Here is an 18368-nt window from a genome sequence, read left to right as displayed (position 1 = left end):
CAAGAGAAATACTTAAAATACATGCAAATTAATTACATTTTTTTCTTCCTAATGTGTGACACTGTGGCCTGCGTTGCAGCGTGCACCATCAGTACCTATTATAATTTTCTCCTTTGTTTTTTTCCATATATGAAAGTAATTGTGAATAAAAAAAAAAGGTCTCCCTGTTTTGCCATTAAACATGAAGTACTATTAATCCTTAATTACTTGTTCAGCTGAACAAGTCTCCTGAACCTTATATGATCTTAAGAATAGGTCAAAATGAAAACTATAAATTTATGAGTAAGAGGATATTGTCTCCCTTCATTAACTTTGACCTGGCTAGCTAGCAATTCTTATCAATCCAGAAAGGAACCACATATTTTAATGCAGGCAGCAATGCCGGCACCTCAGAACAAAAGTGAGGCAAGTTATTACAAACTTTCAGGGAACAAATTGTCATACACGTTAACAAAGACTAGACCTTTTCAGTGCATGGGAAAACATGTACACACATACCACCTCCCTCCCCTCTCTCTATAAAACAGTGACATATGGTGGTCTCAATCCACAGTTCAAGTTTATTCTTCCCGTACAAAGTTTAAGCAAATTAAACTTGGCCCATCTCTCTGTTCACTGCCCTGATAGTGTGACAATTTAGATTATAGAGAAAATTTCCAATGGCCTCTAAGCTTCTGTTGTTAGCATTCCTTGCCATAACTTGCTCCATTGCCTTGGCATCTGACCCAAGTGCTCTTCAGGATTTCTGTGTGGCAGACTCAAAAAGCTCAGGTACATACCTTGAATCATATTCATATTCATATGTGATCAAATAGGACTAGATAATATCAATCAGCTAGAGCCTAGTAGTCTTTGTATATGTTTCTAATTAATGTGTATTTTCTCATGAGTTCAGTAGCAGTGAATGGTCATGTGTGCAAGGACCCCAAGCTTGTTGAAGCCAATGACTTTTTCTTCAGTGGGCTTCACTTAGCAGGCAACACATCAAACCCAGCTGGTTCACGCGTGACCCCTGTTAATGTTGCCCAAATTCCAGGACTTAACACTCTTGGTATCTCCCTTGTGCGCATTGATTACGCGCCATGGGGTCTCAATCCACCACACACTCATCTTCGTGCTACCGAAATCTTGACAGTTCTTGAAGGCAGCCTCCAAGTGGGTATTGTCACCTCCAACCCCGAAAACCGTCTCATCTCAAAGGTGCTTCAGAAGGGTGATGTGTTTGTTTTCCCAATGGGTCTTGTGCATTTCCAGCACAATGTTGGACATGGTAATGCAGTTGCCATTGCAGCTCTGAGCAGCCAAAACCCAGGTGTTATTACCATTGCCAATGCTGTATTTGGATCAAAGCCTGCCATCTCTGCTGACATTCTTGCAAAGGCTTTCCAAGTGGATAAGAACACGATCTACAATGTCCAGTCAAAGTTCTAGACTCCAAGTTGGACTTATAATTCATTTGAAGTGTGTAAACTAGTGTTTATAAAATTGTTACAGTTCAATTAATTATCAGTGCAGTCATGCTGTCTGCTATATTGTTTGGTTCTATTATTTCAAGATGATAATTTGTTTTTGCTTACTTATTAATGTAATCAAGTTGATATGTTATTTTGTTTGATTCTATTAATGCTACAAGAAATAATGTTTATTGAAGTTGTTAGCACATCTGGTCGGAGGTGTTATTCCATGAAAAATAATTTTGAGTAGGAGATGAGTGGTTTGAGTTTGGGAAACTGTTTCTATGTACCAATACATTTCCTTACAGAATTGGGCAATCTGTACAAACAGTAATACAAGAGGAGATTGATGCCTTAAATGTGCAAGGTACCTGGACACTTGTTCCCAGACCAAATGACAGAAATGTTGTTGGTTGTAAGTGGGTTTATAGACTGAAAAAAAATCCAGATGGTACTATTTCTAGATACAAAGCTAGATTGGTGGCTCAGGGGTTTAGTCAAGAGCAAGGATTGGATTATGCAGAGACTTTTAGTCCAGTAGTTAGGCATGCTACAGTGAGGCTTGTTTTGGCTCTAGCAGCTCAATTTAAATGGGAGTTGAAGCAACTTGATGTCAAAAATGCATTTCTGCATGGGGAATTAAAAGAAGAGGTCTATATGAAGCAACCTCAGGGTTTTGAGGATCCAGTTTATCCCAATCATGTTTGTCTTCTCCAAAAGTCTCTATATGGTTTAAAACAGGCCCCTCGAGCTTGGAATGAGAAATTCACAGGCTTCTTGCCTTCTATTGGTTTTCAATTCTCACAGTCTGATCCTAGTTTGTTTGTTAAGTCATCTTCAGCAGGTGTGGTTTTGTTACTCCTTTATGTGGATGACATTATCATTACTGGTTCAAGTTCCATAGAAGTTCAAAGTGTCATTGATGAACTAAGTTTAGCTTTTGACATGAAAGATTTGGGCAAGTTGACCTATTTTCTAGGATTGCAAATCAGCTACAAAGCAGATGGTGGAATTTTTGTATGTCAAGAGAAATATGCCAAAGACTTGCTTGTGAAGGCAGGTATGGTCCATTGCAAACCATGTAACTCACCTTGTAAACCTCATTTGCAGTTGGCCAAAGATGAGGGTGATCCTTTGTCTGATCCAACCCTTTATAGAAGTTTAGTTGGTGCATTACAGTATCTCACCTTTACTAGGCCAGACATTGCCTATGCCACCAACACTGTCTGCCAGTTTATGGCAAGACCAACAGAGATACATTATGATGCAGTCAAGAAAATTTTGAGGTATGTTCAAGGTACTCTCACTCACGGTCTCCATTATCATACTGGTTCTATGGCTTTGACAGCCTATAATGATTCTGACTGGGGTGGGGATATCAATGATAGAAGGTCTACCACTGGTTATATTGTATACTTAGCTGGGAATCCAGTGTCTTGGCAGTCAAAGAAGCAGGGTTCTGTAGCTCGCAGCTCTACCGAGGCTGAGTATAGAGCTATAGCTAACACAGTGTCAGATGTCTCTTGGCTTAGACATGTGCTTAAGGATCTGCACATTTCTCTTCCTTATCCACCTTTAATTAGATGTGATAATCTATCTGCCATAGCATTGGGATCCAATCCTGTGTTTCATTCTCGAATCAAGCACTTGGACACTGATTTTCATTATGTTCGAGAGAGGGTTCAATGTAAGGATTTAGAACTGGAGTATGTGTCTACATTGGAGAATACAGCTGATATTTTGACTAAGGGTCTGCACAGTCCTCTTCATCTTCAACATTGCTGCAACCTCAGACTTGGTCCCCTTGCTGAGGTTGAGGGGGGATGATAAGCATATGACAATGTGACTACAATGATGGACACGTGTTATTAATCTAGCTGATGTGCTGGATACAGCTGGATATTTCTTTTAGTTCATTTGGTTTCATTTAGTTAGTCTCTAGCATATAGTAGAGTGACATGTGGCTTTTGTTAAAATGGATTGTTAGAAGATTGTTATTCTGTTGGTTAGTATGCTACCAGTATTATTTTTTCTTCTGTTGTTATTCTGTTATTCTGTTGGTTAGCTGCATAATGAACAATGAACGAAGAAGCTTGAGTGGAATACTGAAAGTTAGGATAAAAGTATAGCTCTACATCTCCAATTCCAATGAAACCAGTTGGCAATTGCAAGAATTATATTCCAATCAACTCCAAACTGTCAAGTTCTCTTGTAGCCACCCTTGGGAACCAACATCTGCAGAATAGGTGAGATGGCTAGGGACTTTGAGCAAGGTCCATATCCTAGCACTCTTCCATCATGTCATGCTGTAAATTTTCATTGGTGGGGCAGCATAAAGGACAAATAGCATTCTCAGACATATTTCTCTTCATCCTCTGTGCATTAGTAAGGAGCTTCCCTTACTCCATCAAGAATGCTGTATATATATTCTAATGTATGAAGATTACAATTTATATAGCTTGTAGTGCAGCTTGTGTTAGGAATTTTGTGGATCAAATGTAATTGTCACACATTGAATAAGCGACTGTCCAACATTGGGTATGTTGAGTAGAATATCTCCGTTAAGTTGCACCGAGACCTTTTGAGATAAAACTCCATACTATGATGACTTTTCAAATAATTAAGTTAGAGACAATATCGGTGCAATATGGGGTCAAAAGATATGGACTCTCGATAAATAGTATTAGAGCCGACAATTTGGTTGAGATGCATGTCACGTTATCATCATTCGAGTTAACAAGGCTCCAAAAGATGTGGTCCCCAACAATATTAGCTCTAACCCATTCCGCTGCATAATTAACAATCAAAGAAGAAGCTTCATTGGAATACTGAAGCTTAGGTACGTAGCACCCAAAAAAAGAATCCAGATCAAACTTAAAGGGCAAATAGCATTCTCAGACATATTTCCCTTTATCCTATGAGCATTAGTAATAAAGGACCATCTCCCTTAGACATGAGAAATAGTCCATCAAGACATGCTGTATACTTTAATACATGCAAATTACATTTTGTTCTTTACATGACCTGAATGGCAGCATTTTCCCTTGGTATTTTGTTAATGATTTTTCTTGACTAAATAGCTTTTTTGGTATAGCTAGTATGAGTAATTTCGAATTTGGCCAGCTGGTTCTCAAATGAATATTTTACAAAGAAAGAGACAAGAGTTTAGCCACTTCTTTTGAAAAATATCATTTAATTATATTAATTTTGTCCTTTGTATTTTTCCATATATGAAAGTAATTTAAAAATATGAATAAAAACAGACAAAAAGGTCTCAACACCTATTTTCCTAGCCCTTAATTACTAGTTCAGCTGAGCAAGTGTCCTGAACCTAATAAACACTATAAATTTAAAAGTAATATTATAACCTCCCTTCATTAATCTTGACCTGGCTGTAGCTAGCTATTCTTATCATTCCAGAAAGGAACCATATATTTCAATGCAGGCAGTAATGCCGGCCGGCAGCCTAATTGAGAATAAAGTGAGGTCCTTTATGAACAAATATGTCATACACGGTAACAAAGACTAGACCGTTTCAGTGCATGGGACAACATCACAACACACACACACATTCCAACTCCCTCTCTCTATAAAAGCAGCAACATATGGTGGTCTCAATCCACAGTTCAAGTTTATATATCCTTCCTTATAAAGTTTTAAGCAAATTAAACTTGGCCCATCTCTCTATTCAGTGTTCACTGCCCTGATAGTTTAAGCAAAATTTCCAATGGCTTCGAAGTTTCTATTGTTAGCATTCCTTGCCACAATTTGTTCCATTGCCTTGGCATCTGACCCAAGCTCCCTTCAGGATTTCTGTGTGGCTGATCCAAAAGGGTCAGGTAGCTATATTTATATTCATATGTGATTGTATTTCACAAAACAAAATAATGTCAATCAGCTAGTGGTAATTATATATATGTTTCTAATCAATGTGTATTTTCTCATGATTTCTGTAGCAGTGAATGGTCATGTGTGCAAGGACCCCAAGCTTGTTGTAGCCGATGACTTCTTCTTCAGTGGGCTTCACTTAGCAGGCAACACATCAAACCCAGCTGGTTCACGCGTGACCCCTGCTAATGTAGCCCAAATTCCAGGACTTAACACTCTTGGCATCTCCCTTGTCCGTATTGATTACGCGCCATGGGGTCTCAATCCTCCACACACTCATCCTCGTGCTACCGAAATCTTGACAGTCCTGGAAGGCAGCCTCCAAGTGGGTATTGTCACCTCCAACCCCGAAAACCGTCTCATCTCAAAGGTGCTTCACAAGGGTGATGTGTTTGTGTTCCCAGTAGGTCTTGTGCATTTCCAGCACAATGTTGGAACTGGTAATGCAGTTGCCATTGCAGCTCTCAGCAGCCAAAACCCAGGTGCTATTACCATTGCCAATGCAGTGTTTGGATCAAAGCCTGACATCTCTGCTGATGTTCTTGCAAAGGCTTTCCAAGTGGATAAGAATGTGGTCTACAATTTTCAGTCAAAGTTTTAGACTCCAAGTGGAAACCTCTATTTAAGTGAAAAGGGAGTGACGGTTCATTTTAAGTGTGAAGAAAATTGTTATTGTTCACTTAGCAGTACAATCATGTTGGTGTGTCATTTTGTTTGATTCTGTTACTTCAATTCTGAAAGTTTGTTTTTGCTCACTTGTTAATGTAATCAAGTTTGTCAGTAAATTTGTTTGATTCATGAAAATTGATTGTTAGTAAAAGATGAGTGATTTGAGTTTGGGAAACTGTTCCTACGTGCCTTTCCTTATATTTTCCATCACTAATGATTTAATAATGTAACAATTTTCCCAAAAAACCTGTTAAATCCCTTAAGAATTATATACATAGAACATACATAGAATATACACAAATTCTAGGGCGTATACAATGTACATCATATACGCCCACCCTCTCATGACAATATATTGATCAATTACCTATCTATGGATTGAAGCATAAAAACAATTATAACTGTCCAACTTTTGTATACAAAATACATCAAATTGAATAAGTCCACATTTAATAGTAGTCTGGGCATTATCAGGTTCTCTTGCACAAAATTCAAAGAGTACAAACCGGCTTTCAGATTAGATTTGCTTGAAAAAAAAAAAAAAAAGGAACCCTCCAATACAATTAATCTAAATTCTAATTAACTAAACAAATATGAAACTGCAAGGAACAAAAGCATGACATCTCCAACTATATGACTAATGTAAATCTATGCATTATAAAAAGAACATCAAAAGAAAAACAGAGCAGGATTTGGTAAAATTTACTTTACAAGCCAACTACCAACATTGCAGTTCAAGATTTGTGAGGTTATTGATAACAAGCTTTCAGTAATTATCAATTTTCATACCGGTTACAGAGACTAGACTCTTTCAGTGCATTGGGCAAGATCCCATCTATAAAAGCAGCAACATATGGTGGTCTCAATCCACAATTCGTTCAAGTTTGTCATAATTGCTTACAAAATTCTAAGAAAAATTTTATATATCTCTCTGTTTACTACCTTCATAGTGTGACAATCTAGAGAGAATATCCAATGGCCTCTGAGTTGCTATTTTTGGCATTCTTTGCCATAACTTGTTCCATTGCTTTGGCATCTGACCCAAGTCCTCTTCAGGATTTCTGTGTGTCAGACCGAGGAAGCTTAGTACCAGTGAATGGTCATGTGTGCAGGGACCCCAATCTTGTTGACGCCAATGACTTCTTCTTCAGTGGGCTTCACATAGCAGGCAACACATCAAACCCAGTTGGCTCACATGTGACCCCTGTTAACGTATACCAAATTCCAGGACTTAACACTCTTGGCGTCTCCATTGCCCGTGTCGATTACGGGCCATGGGGTATCAATCCTCCACACTCACACCCTCGAGGTACCGAAATCTTGACAGTCCTGGAAGGCAGCCTACAAGTGGGTTTTGTCACCTCCAACCCCGAAAACCGCCTCATCTCCAAGGTGCTTAATATGGGTGATGTGTTTGTGTTCCCACAAGGTCTTGTGCATTTCCAGCGCAATGTTGGATATGGCAATGCAGTTGCCATTGCAGCTTTCAGCAGTCAAAACCCAGATGTTATGACCATTGCCAATGCAGTGTTTGGATCAAGGCCTGACATCTCTGCTGATATTCTTTCAAAGGCTTTCCAAGTGGATAGGCGCACAATCAACAGTTTCCAGTCGAGGTTTTAGACGCCAATAAGGAACCAGCTCTGATAGTACTCAAAATGGATTGATAGTTCATTTCAAGTGTCAAATAATGTGTTTGAAAATTTGTTAAGCTTCACTTATAAGTGCATTCATGCTTGTTTAATTTTTCTGATTATGTTACTTACAATGCGTTGATAAAAGCCAATTGGCTATGGGTGGAGAGACTTGACTTTTGTTCGATAATTCGGGTGTTGGAGCAATTCTGATCCACCCAAAACTTTATAAACCACTATGGAAAGCCTTAAATTTCCAACATAGGATCTTTCTCTTTAACAGTTTAGGCTTTTGCCTTGTAGTACTCTGCTCTAGCTCTTTGTCCTGATTGCTCTTTGGGCTTTGGCTTTCTTTTTTTGGACCCTTGTTCCTTCTTTTGGTTCTATATACAAGTACATCCCACATGCATGCATTGCCACCTATGTCCCTCATGTATTACTAAATCTTTAAAAATAAACCCAATGGGGCTCCTAAGTGCGCATGGGATAGAGCTATAACTCTGTCCCTTATTTACAAACACCATGGTCAATGGTAGGCCAAACATATATAGGGTCCGACCACTTCAGCTAGCTCTCAAATTAACAATGCATGTCTGCATGACCCCAAGCCATTATATTGCTTTTACTAGTACTGTAGCACGCGGCTAGGCAACAGGCATTAAGACAAAAACAAGGGACAAGGGGCAAGGGGGCCACAGACTATATATGTCTCTATATTTCAGTGCTTGAACTGCATATAAATATATAGTTTAGTTTTAGACCCTTGCAGTTCCTCACTTTCTTCTTGTTTTCTTGTACAAATGAAAAACTACTCTGTCCACAATTTCAATTAAACACAGCTTCTTTGTCGTTCTCCTAGAGCAGCTAGCATACCTAAAATAATCAGATGGCCACTTATGTTATCTTCTTTGGGTTTATATTATCTTTTTCTTTGTCAGTGGCCATTGCATCAGATCATAGTCCACTTCAAGATTTCTGCGTCGCAGACCCAGAAAGTAAAGGTACCTATATAATATGATTATCCTTCTGCATCCCCTGTCTATTTTTGCTTTTCTGCTTGTGAAAGCTAATTACCAGAACACTCAGATTGGTTGGAACTTCTATGGTTGTATGATGTAGTTGACTTTAAATTGGTTACCCAACAAGTAAATTGATCACTAACTTTAGCTACTTCATTATGAAACCAAGTGTGCACAAATAGTTATTTGCATCGAAGTTAGAGTATCTAACTCAAAATCAATTTTCAATGAATAAAGAGGCTTATGATTTTCGGTATTCTCAATAGGGGCCCCTCATGTGTGGTCAAACTGAGCCACATGTGGATAAACCAATTGACAATGAGCCTTAATTGAGAATATTATATATAGTAACATAGAATGTAGGATTTTTAAATTCTCTATCAACATGGTTTCCTTATTCAAAAAGAAATATTGTAATATACATGTTAACTTGCAAGTTGTTAATTTTGGCAGTGGTGGTGAATGGTCTAGCTTGCAAGGATCCCAAGACAGTTGAAGCCAATGATTTTTTCTTGGGTGGACTTCATTTAGGAGGCAATACATCAAACCCAATTGGGTTAAGTGTAACACCAGTGACTGCATCTCAACTTCCAGGACTCAACACTCTTGGCCTTTCTCTTATCCGCATCGACTATGCACCCTCAGGCATCAACCCTCCCCATACTCACCCTCGTGCCTCCGAAGTTCTAACCATCCTGGAAGGCAGCCTCGAAGTTGGATTTGTCACATCCAGCCCCGAAAACCGGCACATTACCAAGGTGTTGCAGAAGGGTGATGTGTTTGTTTTCCCTATTGGACTTGTCCACTATCAGAGAAATGTAGGACCTGGCAATGCTGTTGCTATTGCAGCTCTCAGCAGCCAAAATCCTGGCGTGGTAACAATTGCTAGTGCTGTGTTTGGGTCCAGGCCTAGTATTGCCAATGACATTCTTGTGAAGGCTTTCAATGTTGATAAAGGGGTTATCAATTACCTCCAGACCATATTCTAAATAAGTAATAATAATTGCCAACATCATATGCAACTATGCAAGATTTTAAGATGATTTTTTCCCACTGCTATTGATTAAACATGGATTATAGAGATAGCTACTAACTAAAATGGTGATACAAATTTACAAGCAGCATGTCACAGACGAATCTATCGTTGATAAAAATGGACAGTAAGGCCCAATTACAGGGAGCAACGTCTCAGTCTCCACCAGCATAACAAAACCCAATCCACCCAAGACTAAAGAATGCAAGGCCCTACGAATAAAAGGGCTGAAAAGAAAAAGCCCAGACAAACATACAGAAAGAAGAAAAAATAAGCCCAAATACAGGGGGAGGAATTGAGGAAAAGGGCAAAAAGCGGGCCTTTGGCCCCGTTTCTTACCAAAAAAAAAGAAGGGCATAAAACGCTACCACAAGAGAGCCTATAAGAGTGTAATATTCACCTAATTTACTAAAATATATGGTCAAACTTTGGGATTTTAATTTATGTTTATTTTATTAGTTTTCTTGTCCCACAAGAATAGTATTTTGGTGCCCTAAGTCTTCTAAAACCTTATTTATAGGTTCTTGTAGTCTTCTGGTGAGGGTTTGATTCATAAAATTGAGGGTGGTCTCTGTATCTTTTCTGTTATTTGGGTATTCTTGTAAGAAGCTTATGTTATTGCAATCTTTGTTCTTGAAAGAAGCTTGTGTGTTTGCGGATCTATCGCTTAATCTCGGAATTAAGGAGAAAGGGAAAAAGGGCAGTAATTAAGCAGTTTACAATTGCATCATGGCTGGTTTACAGTACAAGTATGTTCATGGGATGCTCATACATCTGATATTCTCATTGCTAATGCTGCAAGGAGTGAAGTGAGTAGAAATAGTAGTACAATTACAGCAGCTGCAGCAGCCCTGCGTGGCTGTCGTGACCGCTGTGGTAATCTTACAATTCCATATCCATTTGGCATGGATGAAGGTTGTTACCGGGGAGATAAATTTAAAATCAATTGTACAGAAGCCTGGTGCCAGTCCTCTTGTGTCAACATAGTTGATCAGGACTCTTGCTCTGGCACTGGGTGTTGCCAAGCTTCCATCCCCATTGGACTCAAAAAGTTTAGTGTGATTTTGGATCGCATTAGTATTCCGGATAAAGGGGACCTTGTCCCCTGCACCTACGCCTTCATTGTGGAAGATGGCTTCCACATGGCAAGTTCCAAATCTCCAAAACAAGTTTTCAACAACTGAGCAACATAAGTGCACTTCCAGTGGTTCTCAATTGAGCAATTGGGGATGATAATGATAAGCCATGTGAAGCAGCGGAAAAGAGGAAGGAAGATTTTGCCTGCAAGGAAAATAACAAGTGCGTCAATGGCTCTGGATCAGGTTACATTTGCCAGTGCTTGCCAGGTTACCAAGGGAATCCATACCTCCCTGATGTTTTTTTTATACACATTTATGTTTACTCAAGTTTAAATTTTTTTAATATTGTCTATGGTACCCCATTAACCAAATCTTTGGCTCTGGTTATGCACATGTGACTCTTATTAGAGAAATAGTCTATAAGATGGCTAGTTAAGATGGTCCAAATAATTTTATTCATACAATAGTTGTTGCAGCTGGAAATTAAAGCTCAAAATTAAGTAGCACTGATTGATATGTTTAACTTACTTGATTGTATATGCGCATGCATAATCGTATATCGGTTTAGTTTCCTAATTTTCTCAAGCACGTATTTGCAGATATTGATGAGTGCAAGACTATTCCAAACCCCTGCAATAATGGAATTTGCGTGAATCAAGCTGGACACTATTATTGTACATGTCCTCCAGGGTACACAAACGTAGATGTGAATGGAACGGATTGCAGAAAACCAAACTCCAGCAATCAATCAAAGAAAACTCACCTGATTATTATTCTTACATTGAGTATGTATATATTTCTCTCTTTGTTACCAATCTATTTTTAACGTACAATTATATCCTACCTCAAGGAGTAATATAATATATAGAATTACATAACTAAACGAGTTATATATAATAATCAGTTTGATTGTGTATTTTCAATTATATATGTGCAGGTATCAGTGTAGGCTTCTTGGTTTCACTAGTTGGAATTTCGTGGATATATTTGGGAATGAAGAAAAGAAACATCAAACTCAAAGAAAATTACTTTAAAGAAAATGGTGGTTTATTGTTGCAGCAGCAACTCGCCAGTCACAGAGGAGGATCTGTTGAGTTAACAACCAAAATCTTTCTGCAAGAGAACTTGAAAATGCCACAAATAATTACCATCAAAGTAGAGTCCTTGGTAAAGGAGGCTATGGAATTGTTTACAAAGGAATATTACCCGATAACAAAGTGGTGTTCTTTCTCAAATCAACAATAGAAATGTGGGAAGAATATTGGGTTGCTGTTTAGAGACACCGGTGCCTTTACTAATTTATGAGTTCATCACCAATGGCACGCTTTTTGATCACATTCATAATGGAAAGGGCAAAGGGTCAATTCCTTTCATGGGAATTGCGATTGAAAATAGCAGTAGAAACCGCATGAACACTGGCATACTTAAACTCATCTACTTTCATGCAAATTATACACCGAGATGTGAAAACAACGAATATATTATTGAGTTAATTACATTTACACCCTCTGAGGTTTATCGTCTTTTCACATACACCCCCTGAGGTTTCAAAACTGTTGCATATAACCCCCTATAGTGAGCCGAAAAATGATAAAAATTATGCAAAAAAACATGTTAAGGGATTAAATAGCCTAATAAGATTACTCAAGGTGTAAGGTTCAACCTCAATACAAATATTTTCTTTTTTATTTATTTATTTTTGTCTCTTGTAGGGGGTTATATGCAATAGTTTTAAAACCTCAGGGGGTGTATGTGTAATTACTGAAACCTCAGGAAGTGTATGTGAAAAGACGATAAACCTCAGGAGGTGTAAGTGTAATTAACTCTATATTATTATATGACAATTACACAGCAAAAGTGTCAGATTTTGGAGCTTCAAAATTGAATCCTAAGGATCAAACTCAACTAACAACTTTAGTGCAGGGGACACTAGGATACTTAGACCCTGAAAACTTCCAGTCAAGCCAACTAACAGAAAAGAGTGATGTCTATAAATTTGGAGTTGTGCTAGTAGAGCTGCTAACAAAAAATGACTTGAGAAACTCTAGGGTATAACCTGGAAAATGTCAAAAAATGACTTATAATGTCACTAGATACAATTTGAAATGCACTAAGGGTATAATATTAAAAATTCCTCGAGTTACAAACTGAAATTCTCAAGAGACGACTTGAGATACCCTAAAGAACGACTTCAGAAACTCTAAAGTAGGACTTAGAAAACGTCAAAACATGACTTGTAATGGCACAAGTAGAGTTGTGTTTCGGACGGATCGGATCGGAAATAGGGTGTTCCAATTCCACTTCAAAAAATTTCGGAATAAAATTTCTATTTCAAAAAATCGGAATTTCAACACCTCATTCCGATTCGAAATTTTCGGATTTCTCGAAATTTATTGGATTTTTTTTCAAAATATCACATTTTTAAAACTTTCGGATAAAAAATAAAAATTTTCACATTTTCTTATATTTGAAATATATTTTAGACCATCTTTGAATATATTTTTTGTGAATAATAATGAAATTAATTGACCCATCTTCGATCTCCCTTCCTCCTAATAAAAACAAAATAGTAATTACAACTACAAAAAAATGTGGGTGTTTTTGTTAGCATTTTTGTTATTATGATACACATATATTTAGAATATACATATGTTTATATTAATAGTATTAGTCATATATCTATTTTTAATATATATATATATATGTATGTGTATGTTTGGAATAAATACAATCGACTTATGATTCCCTAAGAAACGACTTATGATTCCCTAAGAAATAATTTGAGAAACTGTAACGTATGACTTAGGAAACGTCAAAAGATGACTTGTAATGCCACAAGCTAAAATTTGAAATGCACTAAGGGTATAAACATTTAAAATCTCTCTAGTTACATAATGAAATTCTCAATGAACGAATTTGGATGCACTAAGGAATGACTTCAGATGCCCTAAGGAACGACTTGATAAACTCTAGGATATGACTTAGAAACCGTGAAAACATGACTTAGAATGTCACTAGATACAATTTGAAACGCACCTAGGATATAAACATTTAAAATCCTTCGAGTTCCGAACTAAAATTCTCAAAAAACGGCTTGAGATGCCCTAAGAAATGACTTCAGATGCCCAAAGAAATGACTTAAGAAACTCTAGGGTATGACTTGAGAACTGTCAAAACATCACTTGTAATATCACTAGATATAATTTGAAGTGCACCTAGACTATAAACATTTAGAATCTCTCGATTTATGAACTGAAATTCTCATGGATTGACTTAAGATGTCCTAAGGAACGACTTCTGATGCCCTAAGAAACGACTTGAGAAACTCTAGGTTATGACTTGAGAAACGTCAAAACATGACTTGAAATGTCACTAGGTACAATTTGAAATGCACCATGGGTATTAACATTTAAAATCTCTCAAGTTACGAAATGAAATTATAAATGAACGATTTGAGATGCCCTAAGAAACGACTTGAGAAACTCGAGGGTATGACATGAGAAACGTCAAAACATGACTTGGAATGTCACTAGGTACAATTTGACATGCACCAAGAGTATAAACATTTAAAATCTCTCGAGTTACAAACTAAAATTCTCAAGGAACAACTTGGGATGCCCTAAGAAATGATTGTAGATGCTCTAAGGAACGACTTGGGAAACTCTAGGTTATGATTTAGGAAACGTCAAAACATGACTTTTAATGTCACTAAATACAATTTGAAGTGCACCTAGGCTACAAAAATTTAGAATCTCTCGATTTACGAACTGAAATTCTCATGGATTGACTTATGATGTCCTAAGGAACGGCTTCAGATGCCCCAAGGAACGACTTAAGAAACTCTAGGGTATGACTTGGGAAATGTCAACAAATGACTTGGAATGTAACTAGATACAATTTGAAATGCACCAAGGGTGTAAACATTTAAAATTCATCAAGTTACGAACTGACATTCTCAAGGAACGATTTGAGATACCCTAAGGAACGACTTCTGATTCTCTAAGAAACGACTTGAGAAATTGTAAGGTATGACGCGGAAACGTCAAAACATGACTTGTAATGGCACAAGGTACAATTTAAAATGCACTTAAAGTATAAACGATTAAAATCCCTTTAGTTACAAAATGAAATTTCAAGGAACGACTTGGAATGCTCTAAGGAACAACTTCAGATGCCCTAAGGAACTACTTGACAATTTTTAGGGTATGACTTGGAAACTATTAAAATATGACTTGGAATGTCAGTAGACATAATTTGAAACGCACTTAGGGTATAAACATTTAAAATCCTTCGAGCTTTGAACTAAAATTCTCAACAAACGACTTGAGATGCCTTAAGGAACGACTTAAGAAACTATATGGTATGACTTGGGAACAGTCGAATCATTTGTAATTAGGGATGGCAACGGGGCGGGTTCGGGGCGGGTTTGCCAATACCATACCCGCCCCGCCGGGTAATCGGGTCCCCATCGGGGGTATTCGGGGCCCCTATTATTTTTTAAAAAATAATTTTTTATATTAATAACATATCAAATTAATATAAATATATAATATAATAGATGAAATACATTAAAATTCATCATATTATATTACAATAACATTAAATCATAAAGAGAACACTATTAAATTTTAAAGATATGCAACAAAAATTAAGAAAATAAATTAAAATATAATTATATAATATAATATTTTTATTAAACGGGTATGCGGGGCGGGGCGGGGATGGGGATGGTATTACCATACCCGCTTAATCGGGGCGGGTCCCCACGGGGATTTTCGGGGGCGGGGAATTTTGCCATCCCTATTTGTAATGTCACTAGATACAATTTGAAGTGCACCTAGGCTATAAACATTTAGAATCTCTCGAGTTACGAACTGAAATTCTCATGAATCGACTTAGGATGTCCTAAGGAACGACTTCTGATGCCCTAAGAAACGACTTGAGAAACATCAAAACATGACTTGAAATGTCACTAGGTACGTACAATTTGAAATGCATCATGGGTATAAACATTTAAAATCTCTCAAGTTACGAAATTAAATTATAAATGAACGATTTGAGATGCCCTAAGGAATAACTTGAGAAACTCTAGAATATGACATAGGAAACGTTAAAACATGGCTTGGAATGTCACTATGTACAATTTGAAATGCACCAAGGGTATAAACATTTAAAATCTCTCGAGTTACGAACTGAAATTCTCAAGGAACGACTTGAGATGCCCTAAGAAACGATTGTAGATACCCTAAGGAATGACTTGAGAAGCTCTAGGTTATGACTTAGGAAACGTCAAAACACGACTTGAAATGTCACTAGGTACAATTTGAAATGCAACAAGGGTATAAATATTTAAAATCTCTCGAATTACGAAATGAATTTCTAAAGAAACGAGTTCAGATGCCTCAAGGAACGGCTTGAAAAACTGTAGGGTATGACTTGAGAAACGTCAAAAAATGACTTGGAATGTCATTAGATACAATTTGAAATGTACAAAGGGTATAAACATTTAAAATTCATCGAGTTACGAACTGAAATTCTCAAGGAACGATTTGAGATGCCCTAAGGAACGACTTCTGATTTCCTAAGGAACGACTTCTGATTCCCTAAAGAACGACTTGAGAAACTGTAAGATATGACTTGGGAAACGTCAAAACATGACTTGTAATGGCATAAGCTAAAATTTGAAATGCACTAATAAACATTTAAAATCTCTCTAGTTACAAAATGATTAACTCAAGATATGTTGAGAGAAATATTTCATGTCGAAAAAGTAAAAACTCGTCTTATAATTAATTTATAAGGTATAAGGCATCTCCACCTATTATCAATTGGTTTTGAATTTGATGTTCTAATTTCTACATGGTATTAGAATGAGCAATACAAGTGTTAGTTTCAACAATAATATTCGAACAAAACAGTTGTGAGGTTCAACACAATCATATCCATCTAGGGGCTAATTTTGAGTTGGATACGTACTCGATCTATTTCTAATTTTCTACAATGTGTGATAATCTAGTCCTTCCCCCCAAAACGAACGCAAATGCTCTTAATTACCAAAAGAAAGAAAAGAAAAAATACAACTTCATGAGCTACCATTTGGGGTGGCAATTGAGAACTTTAGTCTCTATTGCCCAATTGTCACCCCTTTCTGTGCAACTAATGAAGGTGGGCTTTGCTCACATTTCTTGTCTTATATGACAGCATGCAAATCCAAATGTTAATGCCATATGATGGGCAATAGTTTATTTGACTTGTTGTGTTGGATATATATCGATCCAAACCAATATTGGGTTATATTACTTAATAGTGTATACTCATACAATGTGGGTCTTAATTTGTATATATCGATCCAAACCAATATTAGGGTATGTTAATTGGTAAAGTTATGTTTTTTTTTTTTTGCCATAATTGGTAAAGTTATGTTAACTATTATATTATATTGGGATTTTCTTTGAAATACTAGATCGAATCCGTTCAAACTTAAAATTGGTTATAAGGGTATCATCTTTTGTATATTACATCCGTTCATACCATTTTTAATACCACATGTACTATTTCTAATTTTCTATAATAGATGTGAAGTCCATTTATACAAGTGGGCTTTATGTTTATTAGAAAGATAGTACATATGTGGTATTAAAAATGCGGCACCTCTAATATTGCTTCCCTAGCCTTTTAGTTGATGAGAGGAGGCCGGTGAAAAGGAAGAGTTTGCTTGTGGACTAAATTATGAGTGATTGTTATACCCATATTACCTTATTTGACTTCTTGTATTATCACTTAGCATTCTCATTTAACTACCAAATGGTATCTTCCGTTATCTAACATTAAAAAGAAAAAAAGAAGAAGATTATTTCTACTAATTACTATCAAATTGTAATTTCTTCAACAATTTAATATGCATAAACATGTTATTATACAATATTGATTTCTTTAAAAAAAATTATTAGTGAAGTCACCATCTTGACCTGGTTAAAGCTGCAATTTCTTATTTTTCTTGAACCAATAAGATTGATAAATTTTTGTTCAACCCTTTCCTTCTTTTGTTTGTTCTTTTTTTTTTGGCCACCTTCTTATTTTTGTTCTTTTAAATTCAAAGACTAATCACATAATTACAAAGACTATACATCTTAGCCCCCACAAAAAAATTTCAACAATTATATGTATGAGAGAGAGAGAGAGAGAGAGAGAGAGAGAGAGAGAGAGAGAGAGAGAGAGTTCGCTTCTTAAACCATTTTTTCTAGTTAAAATATCAGTTATCTCCCTAGCTGAGTTCGCTTCTAAAGCCAATTATCCGTTTCATGGGCTTTACGATTGATTGCCTGAGGAAAAGGCCCAACTGCATCAGAAATCCGTGCTATTCTGAAAACCCCGAAATATCTTTACCATGGATGATCCAATTACCACTTAGCTTGGTTGTTCTCGAAGACTTTAAAGTTCAAACGGGTTTTGGCGCCAAGAGTTGGCTATTTATACTCTGTTCTGCTGAGCAAGAAATCACACAACTATATTATGTACACTAAATCACAGTTCATAATGAAGAAAGCAGTGCTTAGATAAAGAAAAAAAACACATAAATCTATTTTTTTTTC

General features: G+C 36.7%; 3 protein-coding genes and 1 pseudogene across 8 annotated transcripts; all 4 read left to right on the top strand.

The window, feature by feature from the left end:
• The first annotated feature begins 129 nt into the window (after positions 1 to 129).
• Positions 130 to 1431, top strand: LOC147297269 (putative germin-like protein 2-1). 4 transcript variants are annotated; one of them, XM_086230239.1, is made up of 3 exons: positions 130 to 141; positions 672 to 771; positions 896 to 1431. In XM_086230239.1, exons 1-3 carry the CDS (start codon positions 130 to 132, stop codon positions 1429 to 1431), a joined length of 648 nt encoding a protein of 215 aa, XP_086086365.1. The 4 variants fall into 4 exon arrangements, with proteins under 4 accessions (XP_086086365.1, XP_086086366.1, XP_086086364.1 ...); XM_086230240.1 differs by lacking the exon at positions 130 to 141 and having other exon boundaries at positions 660 to 771; positions 899 to 1431; XM_086230238.1 differs by lacking the exon at positions 130 to 141 and having other exon boundaries at positions 660 to 771.
• Positions 1432 to 5163: 3732 nt separating this feature from the next.
• Positions 5164 to 5943, top strand: LOC147297268 (putative germin-like protein 2-1). Of its 3 annotated transcripts, none has more exons than XM_086230199.1 (2): positions 5164 to 5293; positions 5414 to 5943. In XM_086230199.1, exons 1-2 carry the CDS (start codon positions 5182 to 5184, stop codon positions 5941 to 5943), a joined length of 642 nt encoding a protein of 213 aa, XP_086086325.1. In that variant the 5' UTR covers positions 5164 to 5181. The 3 variants fall into 3 exon arrangements, with proteins under 3 accessions (XP_086086325.1, XP_086086324.1, XP_086086323.1); XM_086230198.1 differs by having other exon boundaries at positions 5411 to 5943; XM_086230197.1 differs by having other exon boundaries at positions 5182 to 5296; positions 5411 to 5943.
• Positions 5944 to 6986: 1043 nt separating this feature from the next.
• LOC147297267 (putative germin-like protein 2-1 pseudogene) lies at positions 6987 to 7634 on the top strand (annotated as a pseudogene).
• An 897-nt stretch (positions 7635 to 8531) lies between these two features.
• Positions 8532 to 9653, top strand: LOC147297266 (putative germin-like protein 2-1). Its single transcript, XM_086235520.1, has 2 exons — positions 8532 to 8646; positions 9118 to 9653. Exons 1-2 carry the CDS (start codon positions 8532 to 8534, stop codon positions 9651 to 9653), a joined length of 651 nt encoding a protein of 216 aa, XP_086091646.1.
• Positions 9654 to 18368: the final 8715 nt, after the last annotated feature.

The sequence above is a fragment of the Dryas octopetala genome, chromosome 1 (genome assembly GCF_963921425.1).
Source record: "Dryas octopetala chromosome 1, drDryOcto1.1, whole genome shotgun sequence".
Taxonomy (NCBI): domain Eukaryota; kingdom Viridiplantae; phylum Streptophyta; class Magnoliopsida; order Rosales; family Rosaceae; genus Dryas; species Dryas octopetala.
This window is presented reverse-complemented; position numbering and strand designations above follow the sequence as displayed.

Bases quoted from the DNA above. Each gene is read 5' to 3' on its own strand.
- LOC147297266 (XM_086235520.1), top strand. From the start codon at position 8,532: ATGGCCACTTATGTTATCTTCTTTGGGTTTATATTATCTTTTTCTTTG. The intron at 8,647-9,117 runs GTACCTATATAA...TAATTTTGGCAG, and splicing joins CGCAGACCCAGAAAGTAAAG to TGGTGGTGAATGGTCTAGCT.
- LOC147297268 (XM_086230197.1), top strand. From the start codon at position 5,182: ATGGCTTCGAAGTTTCTATTGTTAGCATTCCTTGCCACAATTTGTTCC. The intron at 5,297-5,410 runs GCTATATTTATA...TGATTTCTGTAG, and splicing joins TGATCCAAAAGGGTCAGGTA to CAGTGAATGGTCATGTGTGC.
- LOC147297269 (XM_086230237.1), top strand. From the start codon at position 660: ATGGCCTCTAAGCTTCTGTTGTTAGCATTCCTTGCCATAACTTGCTCC. The intron at 776-896 runs ATACCTTGAATC...CATGAGTTCAGT, and splicing joins GACTCAAAAAGCTCAGGTAC to AGCAGTGAATGGTCATGTGT.